Below are 12,992 nucleotides of genomic sequence, written 5' to 3'. Positions count from 1 at the left end.
CCCAGCCTGATTTATTGAAAAGGGAAATAGTAGTTGTTTCAGAGATTGTATGGTGCATCCATGTGCAGCTGGTAGATGTCTAAGTGTTCTAAAACTAACAATACAAGAAAACACTACTCGGAAAGATCCGAATGAGAATTGGGGTGAGTGAGTGACTTCAAATTTTAAGTTACATCCGCAGTATTTCAGCCATATCATGACTATACTAAGTTATAATAAAATTATAATTAAAGGTAGATTTTAAAAATCTGTCAACGAAGGACGGTAATAAAACAACCAGTTTATCACCGATATAAACTTAAAACCAGTAATTAAACCTAAAACATTTACCTACAGATGACAGTACAGTATAAAAGCAGGATATAGATCTGAACAACTGAAGGAAGATCACCATAATAGGGACCATGGGCTTTTATAGTACATTTCCTTCCTGCTTGGACCCTAGCTGGATTTATACCATCCCTTCAGCCGTTAGCAATTGTAGCCAGAACTAACAATAAATTAAAATGACATATATACCACCATCACAGAGTGTTAGAATTGGCCTTCAGCAGCCCATGCTTGTCGTAAGAAGCGACTAAAGGGAGGATCCAGCTCGCTGAATTGACTGCCACATGCCATTGTAACACAATTGCGTAGATCGATGTGTTAAGACTTATAAACACACCTGTGCCATTTAGCTGGAATACTGCAGAGTACAGCGTTAAGCAACAATCCGACACGTTAACTCACGCACGTACGCACGCAGTCATCGTGATGGCAACCACATTCCACTTCAGCTATTCTTATCATAAGACACGTTAATCTGATTAAATCTTTTCAGGTGGGACGGATCCAGTGACTAAGTTAAGTAGTATTGCATAACAATGTAGATTAGAAGTGTTTGGTCACGATGTCATTGGAAATTCCGAAAAGAAATCCGGTTCTAGTTAAAGCCACCAACATAGATTCAGTGAATATGGCAATGCATTTGAAACTCATTACTGGTTGTGCTGGCAGGCAGGATTTATGTTCACATCCCCAAAGCTGGTGCAGCCACTGTATATTTACAGTCGACTTTCTAAATTTGTACTTGACTTTTCGTCATGCTGAGGTGACCTGTTCTTGGTCTCACATTTGACAGGTGCTTGGAAGTTTTGTATTTCTTGTTAAGAACTTCATATATTTAAAAGAATGATTTTGTATAAGTGAGTGACAGAGTCTGATGGGATTAACACTGCTTTGAACAGAGAACCATTTATATCGTGGCATCTCAGCTTCATCAAGTGATGCAGATGACTACACTACCTCGGTGAAACCCATGAGCAGGGATATGGTGCTGACAACCCAGAAGACATAACCATGATCATTCCGGCATGTCTAAGGGACGCACCATTGCACAGCCGACTGAAGAGGCTTAGACGTGAGGGCTTTACAAGTAAATCCTGTTATAGTCGAGATATTATAGATGTCAGCGGAAGCATATAGCGTTTACTCCTTCATCACTTCTAAACTCCAAAGACTCCTACATCCTTTTGGAAATACAACTGATAAATGCATAAGCCACATTTGCCATCATAAAATGTAATGCTTAAAATGAACACGTAATTGGGTTTGCTCCATATTTATTGGTAGTACATTGAACATGTCATATTTATTGGTATAGTCCGTTTAATTTCATTTTAGACCGATGAATTGCTCACTAACACAAAACCTAAAAATTGCAACAAAACCAAATTTTGCACAGTCACATGAAATCGACAGACCAACTCTGATGATTTGTAGATTTGATGATTTGGTAGAACAGCCAGGTAATCAACAAGCGTGTGCAGTGAAATTTCAATTTCACACGTACAACTCGCACACCTGGTTGTTCTACGAGTAAGTGGTCCTCCCTCGTACGAAATAGCGAAAAGTGACAACAAAATAAAGATAGTTTGTTAAACAACTTTCTATTCGAGTGTCCAAAATTATTAGACAAATGTCAGTCTATAATGAAGTCAAACGGACTGTAGTACATTGAAAATGTTTCATTAAGACTAAATCTTATTTGCATTGTGGATAAAATGACTCTGTGTATAAGTCTATGTAAGTCTATACCACAGCACTGCGTAAACCTACACTGCAATTCAAACCGGTATTCTTTAAAATGACTTGCGAAACCAGGGTGACATTGTAGAAAGCGATTTTAGCATTGTGGATTGTATACAAGCACTCCCATACTTTAACACAGACTTAGACTTAAGGTTGCATTGTACAACAACAAGATCTACATGTTTAGACATTTCTGTTGACCGACACTTAATTAAAGTTTTTTAATTACAGTTTATTAAAAGTAGATATAGGTCATGCATGATATAAAAGTGAGATTATTTGGTTATATGCAATCAGTAATAAAGACTATTTTTAATCCATAAATCTAATACAGACTCATTATTACTGATGTGTGTTTCATTATAATGAATATTGTTTGAGTAAAATTATACAAAATTTTGGGACATAATTAATTCAGGAGAGTTATTCAAGTAAAGGATGGGTACAGTATCATCTAAATCAATACGAGTAATAACTAGTATGCCTACATTTAAACAGCTGCTGAAAACCTTTCACGTGAATGAATACGTTATGGATTCAATTGATGTGTCTAGGATTATCGAACAACAGATGGTTCTCTGGACAATAGAAAATATTTTTTATCATAACAGTCCACCTGATTTCGACAAACGATAAACTGGGTGTACATTCCGGTTACTGCCAAGGGCCCCAGGCTCCTCCGTGTAGGCTGGGGTCAGCCATGGGGTCAGAGGCAGGGAAGACAGTGGGCACTGCTGTTTTCTGGTAGTTGGCTAATCGGTTCAGCAGATCCATAACAACGCCTGGGTTAGCCACTGACACGTCATGGCGCTCAGTTGGATCATTTGGTATGTCGAACAGCCAGAGGTTCTTCAAGGCATCAACAGGTGGCACAATCGGCTTCCTACCGGATTGTGGAGGTGGGGTCCAGCTGCCCTCTCCTGGGGATGGAAGGAAACTGGTTGTGGATGTCATCATAGATAAAATCATATTTAAACGAAATTGATTTCATAAAAAAACACCCGACCCCATTTGTCGCCTTTTACGACAAGTCTAACCCGGATCTTCACGGGTTGTTTAATATGACCTTCACCGCCTGTCACGACCTGTAGGAGCTAAGAAACTGAATCAATGGATGGACGCGTTACCAACTACAGTAATCAGCAAAGAGTGTCTACAAACCCGGATCTCCAGTGATGAGCTTCCACTTCCCAACTCTTATTGCTGCTCTGATCCGCGTGTCAAAGGTGTTGTTATACAGCTTTTGTCCCTGGGGCTTTGTCAGGGGGTCAATATTGTGTAGGATCTCCGTCCTTGGACTGGCGCTATTTTGACTGAAAGAATGGCAAATTGATATACTTCTCCTCGTTCGTGTTAGCAAATAAGCACTGCAGTTATGTTACTGAAGAGTGGAGACCTCTCTATTCAAAACATGTGTATTCTCAGCAAAAGGTTTCAAGTGCATACTCCAAAGGTTGGACATCTACAATAACATGTCTCGAAATTCAACACAGAAGTTTAAGTGATTTGAACAAGCGTTTGAAATTGATTTGATTAATTGTTTATGGTCCGTCAGTTCTTGTGTCACACCCTCTGCATCTTTTAGTGTTGGTAATACTACATTTGTGTTTTGTTAGAAGGATCAAATGTCTCGTCTCGATCTTCTGGTGACGGTAATTTCCGAGTTTTAGTAGAAATAGAACATCATCATGAGGTTTATATGTATAATCTAGAGGTATCAAGGTAGAGAAAAAAGAAAAGAATGTGCTAATATTTCTCCGTTAGGAAAACTATCATACTAAATAATTGAAAATGAAATGCATGAGTGATGTAGGTGGCAACATTGGTAGAACATTTCAAGTTGATTTCAGATAAAAAAATAAAGAAAATACTATCCATATCATTCATTACATGTGCACTAGAGTATTTTGTTTGGTTTCCTTTATAACATTAGAATCAGTAATACTGCAGTTATGTGATGATCGCCTGTAAATATTAAATCTGAGCAGACTGACAGTAACATGGTGAGCAACAAGGCATTCAGTTTGGGGACAATGACATACAACCCAGCATTCTATGCTATGTTTGCATCATTTAATGAACTAATATATTTGGTATCATAGATTTGAAACTCTACGTAAACCACAGGTGATTGTAACACGGAAACAAGCACAAATGCATAATTTATATATTACATTATATCACAAGTGGGGTCTTAAAACTACTAAGAGGGGCCTTTAAACTAGTGAAAAGGTAGCAGTTGTCAATGCAGGGATGTTAGTGCCATATAAAATGATCTTTTACATTGTGCTAAGATCGTGGCACTGACCCCGGTACTAACAATACAATACATTTACCTTAGCGTTTGCGTTACACGCCTTGGCGGTGATATAAGCATCATTTTACCTGATGGTCTTCCATTGGTCAAATCCATCTAGAGGCTTTGTTCCATTGGTGTTCCCACCAGCCAGACCCACCAGTGTTGGGAACCAATCAGATACATGGATCATCTGGTGATTGGTCGTTCCTTTGTTCTGCAGCATGTCGCCGTACACAAACCCAACAGCCCTGGTACCTCCTTCCCATAATGTCGCCTTCATTCCCCTCAACGGCCAGTTGTTTGCCCCGTGGTGGACCTGGCCTCCATTGTCTGAAACACAAGTATTTTGTCTTGTAATTGTTTGATCGGCATTCTAGAAGTTGGTGACTCGAAATGAAACATACGACTTTATAGATGGCAACTTTTTTTTTTATTGCATAGAGCGACGTTTCGATGTAGATCCTTACATCGTTATCAAGCTAAAAGTGAATGCAACCAGATGATGAGAGGTATATATACATAGTATGATTTGACAAACAGCAGATGAACATTAACAACAACATGTAATTGAATAACAACTTGCACAGAATTATGAGAGGCCAGTGGGAGACTAAAAACAACAAATGAGACTGGTATGGAAGCCAATAAACAGTGGGGATTAGGTTTCTAATAACAAGCTGATAGGGTGCTTTTAGAGTCTATATTTTGATTTATTCTTCATAGGCCGATGGTATGTGGTATCCTTGGTCTCTATTGATCAAAGGTTTGTGGCGGCGAAAAGGTTTGTGATAACACTGTAAGGATCTACATCGAAACGTCGCTCTATGCAATAAATAAGAAATTTTCATTCATAAAGTTGTATGTTTCATTTTGTCTTGTAGCTTATGAGAGTAACTCTGCTCTACTCTTGAGCAAAAACACATTTTGTCTTCAAGCGAAAGTATTGCATGTGAACCAACGGACCTTCTTTTAGCCATTCTCGCCAACCTGACACCTGGTTTACTTGAACCGGGCTGTGGTATAATGACTGGGGTACATAAACTATATAACTGAGAATCATCAGCCTCAATTATCTTCAGAATCAGATTCCACTGGTGTCAGAATAACATAGGATATTAAATGACTGGACAGTGATTTATCTAAACCTACCAAAGCGCGATATTCAGCCCTGAATAGGAACATATAAAAAAGTTTCAACGGGTTTAAATTAGTTGTTTCCGATTTGCCCGCCAAAGACACTTTGCTTGGTTCCCAGCTGAATGTCTGGTATATCACGGTCATGACGCAAGTTGCCTCTGAAAAGAGTAACCATGTCATGCCCTTACCACAGGCACCTGAAGGCACAATGGGGCTACGGGACCAGTTCCCTCCCAAGGGTTCAATTTTAATTGAGCCCTTGGGAAGTCTGAGGTGCATGCAAAATTTGATGAAAATCGGTCGAAAAGTTTCTGAAATGTTGACTTTTAAGTGATCATGGGGTCGGTCGGGAAAAGGCAAAATGTCCAACTTTTTGTTGTAATTAAGTCTTAATTAATTTAATGAAGTCGTCGAGAGTATTCCAAATGCACTTTAGGAAATGATCACTTTTTAGTGAGCATGGGGTCGGTCTGGCGAAAGGCTAACAATCCAACGTATTGTCGTACTTGTTATATATTATCGAGGCGAGAGGTGTTTTTTGCCGAATGAAACGCAGGTCTCGGAAGTCATGACCTCGCTATCGTCTCGGGGGTTGCTTTGAGCGAGCGCCGTGGACGAGTATAAGTGTGTGTGTTTCTCGGCTCGGCTATGATGATGATGCATGGCCGGCCGACTAGCGAGGCTACAGATGTCTGAAAGTGAATGAAACACATCTCCCGGCAGATTCCACCCCGGGTCGTCGTCTCGGTATCATTGAGCGAGCGCTGTGGGCGAGTCGCAGTGTGTGGCTCGGCTCGGATTGTACAGCCGACTGGCTGGCTGGCTGGCAACGTTATGTTGATTTCCACTAAAACATACCGCATCTCTCGGCAGTTCCCCTGGGTCGACTCGCTGCCGTCTCGGTAGCATTGAGCGAGCGCTGTGGGCGAGTCGCAGTGTGTATGTCTCGGCTAGGCTATTTACCTACAGCTTGCTGAGATGGCTGGCCACGTTATGTTGAAGTCCTCGAAACAGTTTATTGTGAATCTCATTCTATGATTTGTTTGGCTTGTCCGGCCGGTTGCTTCCCTTGATTTATGAATTTTTTTTCTCGGCTTCGCTGATGACGGCGTTTTTACCAGACTTGGTTCGAATCTCTTGTTTCATTCTGTGATATTTTGCGATTTCTGATAGCACCAAACGAAACTCTTCTTGGGAGATTTTAGATTCGGTGAGCGCGGTGTAAATATTTGAGGCTGATAAGGTTTAGATTATCGTACACGTAAATATTCGAGACATGAATCGAATTTTTGTCTATAACACGCACTCCATCGAGGCTTATTAAGGGTGTTGATCCCGGTCTTATGATGATACGACACCGTTGGTGATTGTGTCTGGTGAACCAGCATATTATCAACCCAGTCAAAAGTGTTCGTTCTGATCCACGAGCGTCAGCGAGATAGACATCTACTACGAGCGTGGTGAGTGATTTGATAGTCAAATTTGAATCGAAAAAATCCCGTTGTTTATCGGGTACGTCAAACCGTAAATATGAAGCCACGTCGTTTGAAGCTGACATGTTGCCCGTGTGACCTGGTATTCGTAAAACGTGTACATCAAACTCTGGAGTGAAAGACGTGAGAAGGATCCCATTGTTCGTAATTTTGGAGACGTAACCATTGTTTTTAAAAGACATGTGGGGTGAGGTGAGGGTCATGTTGAACAACCAGTCAGGCTGTTTGAAGTCTGCTAGTGACACCCGCTCGTATACGTTGTCTTTTAAGTGCAGGACGTACAAGGTGTTTTCCTCGCCGGGCAGATCGAATCCCCGCGTGTCCCCGAGATCGGCTAGCGTTATGTCGGGATGATGGTTGTTCATCGGTTGTTTTATACAAAATTACGAAATGGTTTTCAATTGGTTATCGGATAATTCCTCGGACGTGCACTTCAAAACCATGAGATGTATGTTGTCGAGTAGGAACTTTTTTGTGAGCGATATCGTGTCTTCCATGGTCACAGTGACTCCATGCAGACTGCTGTAGGCGTTAACGTTCATCCGCACGTAAACGGGGCAAACTTGGTATTGTTGTTTTTGGCCCAACGGAGTTTGATCCCTTTCACGATTTCTACGACGTTACGCGCCGACGGCGGTTCGCCGAGGTAGACTTAGATGTACAACGTGGATTTCGCTGGCAGATTTTCCAGGACGTTTACCACGCTGTCGAATTCCGACACCATCTGCAATCCCACGTTTTGCGTCCCGGGTTTGCTAGACAGCATGTGGGCTACTCTTTGCCTCAACGTGCTGACAATCACGCTGCGTCTTTGTGTAGGGACGTAAGCCACGAGCAGCATTCCGTTGTTCGCGACTTTCATCAGGTAGTGATCTTTGTTGTCCGTGAAAACGTGGGGAGAGTCGAGGGTGATGTTGAGATTCCAGTCGATTTTAGATGGCACTAATACCCATTTATTGTCGTCGTTGAAGATGAGAGGGTACTGCGTGTTTCTGGAGACGGCCGTGGTCTCGACATCGTCCAGGTGGAACAGCGTGCCATGGAACGCTGTGGTTATAGTCCATTCGTCCTCGCCGTTGCGGATCAAGTCGTACCGAGTGTTGTTGACCGCTAATTCGGTATCAATGAAATCGCGTAGGTCGTTGCTACCACCACCAGCGGCAGTAGAGGGCGGCAGTTCGACACGTTTGTAAATGCTTTTTTTTCAGTTGCAAGGCGTACAGTTTGCCGTCGACTCCGGGTTCGTCGAATCCGCGTGTGTCCCCGAGGTCGGAGATCGCTATGTTGGCGCATTTACTAACGTGTGTTCCTAGACCATGAGACTCTGTCATTGCCGTATGTGCAGCATCGCGCTGAGATATCCTATACTTATTGCATCGTGTTAAAGGTCTAAAACCGATATTTTCAAATCCGTGATGTTGCCTCGTATTAATTTCTTGTAATGCCACGACAAAAACGATTCGTTTCTGCCATTGTTGTACTTTTCCGTTTTCACCGCCACGGCTCTCAGCAGTGTGGAAGGTCGTTCGCCTTGAACGTTGTCCCGACGAAAAGAAAAACACAAAAAATTCTTCAACCACAAAAATCAAATGCCCGTGCCCTACGTCATCTACGCCGACTTCGAAGCCCTCATCAAAACCGTCGACACTGTCACACCGTCGTCCCCGGAAAAAAGTTTCACGCATAAAACGCAAGAACACAAAGCCTGTGGGTTCTGTTACGTGGTCGTTCGATCCGACGGGGAAACGAACGCTCCCGAGGTCCGCCGAGGTCCCGACGCAGCCGAACGATTTCTCACGTGTTTGCAAAACGAAGAGAAAATCATCAGGAAACAGTTGTACACCATCGTCCCCATGCGTATGACCCAAGACGACTGGCGAACTCATAAGAAAGCTAAGAATTGCCACATGTGCGACGAACCCCTGAACGGGGATGTCGTGAGAGATCACTGCCACATCGCCAGCAAGTACAGACGTGCCGCTCACAACGCATGCAACTTGAAGCTCAAAATCAATCCCAAGACCATCAAAATGGTCTATCCCGCAGAACTACACAAATCGCACAACAGTTGTCGGCTGGCTACCGAACGTTTGATGGTGAACCCGGACTGGATGTCTGAATATCAGCGAAACTTGCTGGGAAACAATAAGCTGGCTAACTTTGACAAACTCGTGCCGAACTTGATGAACAAGTCAAAATACGTCGTTCACTATCGCAATCTGCAGCTGTACTTGTCGCTGGGAATGAAACTCACGAAAATACACAGGGCGCTCCAGTTCGATCAAAGTCCATAGATGGAACCTTACATTCGGTTGAACACGAATCTGCGAAAATAAGCCACGAGCGACTTCGAAAAAAACTTGTACAAGCTCATGAACAACTCGGTGATCAGCAAGACGATGGAGAATTTGAGAAAACGTGTTAACGTGAAATTAGTCAGAGACAGCGAGGAAAAAAAACTCAGGAAACTCATAGCCAGCCAGGCGTTCAACCAAAGCAAGATATTCGATGACGGCTTGGCAGCGCTGCACATGAACAAAAGCCACATCAAATTCAACCAGCCCGTTTACTTGGGGATGAGCATCCTCGACTTATCCAAACACTTGATGTATGATTTCTACTACAACGAGCTGAAAAAGCAGTACGGCGACAGGTGCGAAGTGCTGTACACGGACACAGATTCCCTGTTGATGGAAATTCACACAGAGAAGGTGTATGAGGACATAAAGAAACACATGCACCTGTACGACATCAGACAAGTCAACAAAAAAGTGCTCAGCAAGATGAAGGACGAATGCGCGGGCATGCCGATCGCCGAGTTTGTCGGCTTGAGACCCAAGATGTATTGCATTAAGAAAGCCGACGACGATTAAATCCGAAAGACAAAAGGCTTCAAAAAACACGTGGTGAAAAAACACATCAAGCACACCAGATTCAACAAGACCTCGCTGTCTCCCATGGACACGAAACGATGGATCGCCATCGACGGAGTCACCACTTACGCACACGGGCACAAACGCGTATCGAATAATTGAACGCTTACGCACACATGCGTACATACATCATGGAGAAAATTTATACCAGCCCGTGAGGGTTCTGGAAAGGCACGGAAGAGAAAGCCAAAGCCTGGCTTAAAAAACAAGCCATCTGGCAAGTCTACCTGCCGGTGCCCCGATACATCCCGAGAAGAAAATTCGACATTTCAACGCCGAATCGCGTCCACCAAGCCGACGTCCACGACAGGGTGAGGCGCAAAACCTACAAGTACACCCTGACCGTCGTTGACGTCGCCAGTCACTACAAGGAAGCCGAACCGTTGACAACGAAAGATTCGAACAAAGTCGCCAAAGCCTTTGAAAGCATATACAAACGCAGTCGCTTGACATGGCCTACTGTATTGCAAGTCGATCCCGGACATGAGTTCATGGGAGCCGTGTCGCAGCTGCTGGCCAAGCACAAAGTCCAAGTGAGACGAGGTATAACGGGAGCTCACCGTAGCCATGCCATCGTTGACAGATTCAATCGCACCCTAGCCGAACGCCTGTTCTTGCACCAATACTCGCAGGATTTAATGGATCCCGGAAACAGAAACACGGATTGGGTCGTACGCTTAGCGCGAGTGGTGGATGTCATCAACAACAAAGTCACCAGACTCATGGGCAAGAGACCCGTCGGAGCCATCAAAATGAAATCTGTCGAATCGTCGTCGGCAGCAGCACGTAGGATAATGCAGAGAAAACATTACCGGACCGGGTCAGCGTTAGTACTTGTACCAGCCAGGAGAATACGAGGGATACAGGAGAAAACGTGCCACCGATCCGATATGGTCCATGAAAACGTACAATGTAGACCTTGTCGATATCAAAGATGGCGAACCGAAACTGTACAACTTGAAAGACGGACCACCGAGAGCATTCGTCAGAGAGGAGTTGATGATCGTACCTCTCGACACAGTCCCTTACACATCACCCACCGTGTGATGATAGTTTCTCGTCATGATTTTTATCAGTCTTGCATGCCTATTTTTCTGCTTAATGTAGCCAGCCAGCCAGCCACCCGTACACCAAGCCGGGAGAGACACACGCACACGCACTGCGACTCGTCCGCCAACAGCGCTCGGAGGAGCAACCACCCCCGAGTCGACCCGAGCCTTTTTCCCGACTGACCTCATGCTCACTTAAAAGTCAATATTTCAGAAACTATTCAACCGATTTTCATCAAATTTTGCATGCACCTTAGTAGTAGTATACACAATGGGTCTACGGGATTAGGGACTTCCCAAGGGCTCAATTAAGCTCCATTGAGCCCTTGGGAGGGACCTAGTCCCGTAGCCCCATTGTGTATACTACTACCTGTTACTCACCCAGTTTATGTAAAAAAAGTTTCCCGTTACTCGATGTGGCACAACAATACTGCCGACTCATGCACACAGCCAAAGTATCCATAACATAATACCGAGTATCCGAACTGAAAACTTACAGGAAATCTTTAATTGATTTATTGGCAAATTTTCTCCAAAGACTCAGAACTTCCATTTTTTATCCACTTTAGTATGATAATTATCATTGCTTTGAGATTTTGCTCAGATAAAACATCACTTACCAGCGGAAAATACAATTAGAGTATTCGCCAGCTGGCCAGAAGACTTGAGAGCTGCAGTGACATTTCCAATCCCCCTCATCCATACATGTGGACATGCCTGGAAGTTGAAAATACCAAAATCAGGTAAGCGACAATATCTTATCCCTTCCGAAAAGATCTATAAGGTTAATATGCTTGTTTAGATATTCCATTTTATCCCTAACGCTCTCATTTCAATAGTGGTCTTCATTGCCGACTGTGTTCGTTTGCCAAAAGAGGCAACTCTGGTCATACTTTACAATTATGACAAGTAGACCTGTCTCCCTTAAATCAAGGTCGGAAAAGGTTCTACAGACCCTTGATATGGATAATACTGATAGCAATATGGTATAAAACATTGTCAGTTATGTACAGATAGGGCACCCAAGGATTTCATATGCTGTAGTCATGTATAGTTGCAAAGGTGAATTAAGGTTTGTGTGTTGTTTAACACCGCACTCACCAATATTCCAACCATATGGTGGCAGAATTAAGGAACATAGTGTGGTATATAGTGACTATAGTGTTCTCTTGTCACGTTGATCACTTGGATTCATTATTTGTTTCGTCCCCACCATGGGTACAATGAGTGAATCCGTTTCTGGTGTCCCTTCCCATGATATAGCTGAAATATTGCTCTCGTAGCCAAGAACCAAAATCACACTGTGCGATTAGAAATGGGCTGACGATGTTATTAATTAAGAGTAATTATATTACCAGCAAAGGTTCGCCTTTTCGTGTCGTTGATGTGGCTGTACTGATTCATGTATTGGCTGGGGACCTGGAGGGGAGTGTGTGTAGATTGATACGCCAGGTACAAGAAGAATGGCTGCAAACAAACAACAAAATCATATATGACGAAACAAAATCAGTGACTGGTTTTATGCTGATTTTCGCAATATTGTTCCAAGAACATCATGACAGGGGACACCAGAAATGGGATTCACACCTTGTAGCCATGTGGGGAATCGGACTCTTTGGGTCTTTGTCGTGGCAATGCTTAAACCACTAGACTACCCCGCAGCTCGAGACAAAACGAAAAATATCACAAAGTAAACACCGATACACTGACAATGGAACTGTATACAAGGTCACTACATGCAGACTGTTACATTGATTTCAATATTTACAGTAACAACTACATGAAACATTCTCGAGGGAATCTGCACCTACCTTCGACTTGTCATGCTTCTGGATGATATCAATTGCCTTCTCCGTAAACAGATGCGTTGAATAGTGACCATTCTCGGTGAACACTGGCTTTGTATTGTCAAGTAAGTCAAGGCCACATAATGAGGGATTGTCAAAGTCACAATGGCTGTGTGTGTAATAGTCCTCGGCGCCTGCCAGGTAGCCTGCAAATTACGACA

The 12,992-nt window shown here is 43.2% G+C and overlaps 1 protein-coding gene across 1 annotated transcript in view; it reads right to left on the bottom strand.

Moving 5' to 3' along the window:
• Window positions 1-2,028: 2,028 nt before the first annotated feature.
• LOC124265694 (arylsulfatase B-like) overlaps window positions 2,029-12,992 on the bottom strand; it is a 23,646-nt gene continuing 12,682 nt past the window's right edge. Inside the window, 3 exon segments of the mRNA XM_046700498.1 lie at window positions 2,029-2,993; window positions 3,235-3,386; window positions 4,459-4,702. Of these exon segments, the coding sequence (XP_046556454.1) occupies window positions 2,728-2,993; window positions 3,235-3,386; window positions 4,459-4,702 (662 nt within the window). The 3' untranslated portion in view covers window positions 2,029-2,727.

The sequence above is a fragment of the Haliotis rubra genome, unplaced genomic scaffold (assembly GCF_003918875.1).
Source record: "Haliotis rubra isolate DU_JTF1 unplaced genomic scaffold, ASM391887v1 Scf99, whole genome shotgun sequence".
Classification (NCBI taxonomy): domain Eukaryota; kingdom Metazoa; phylum Mollusca; class Gastropoda; order Lepetellida; family Haliotidae; genus Haliotis; species Haliotis rubra.
This window is presented reverse-complemented; position numbering and strand designations above follow the sequence as displayed.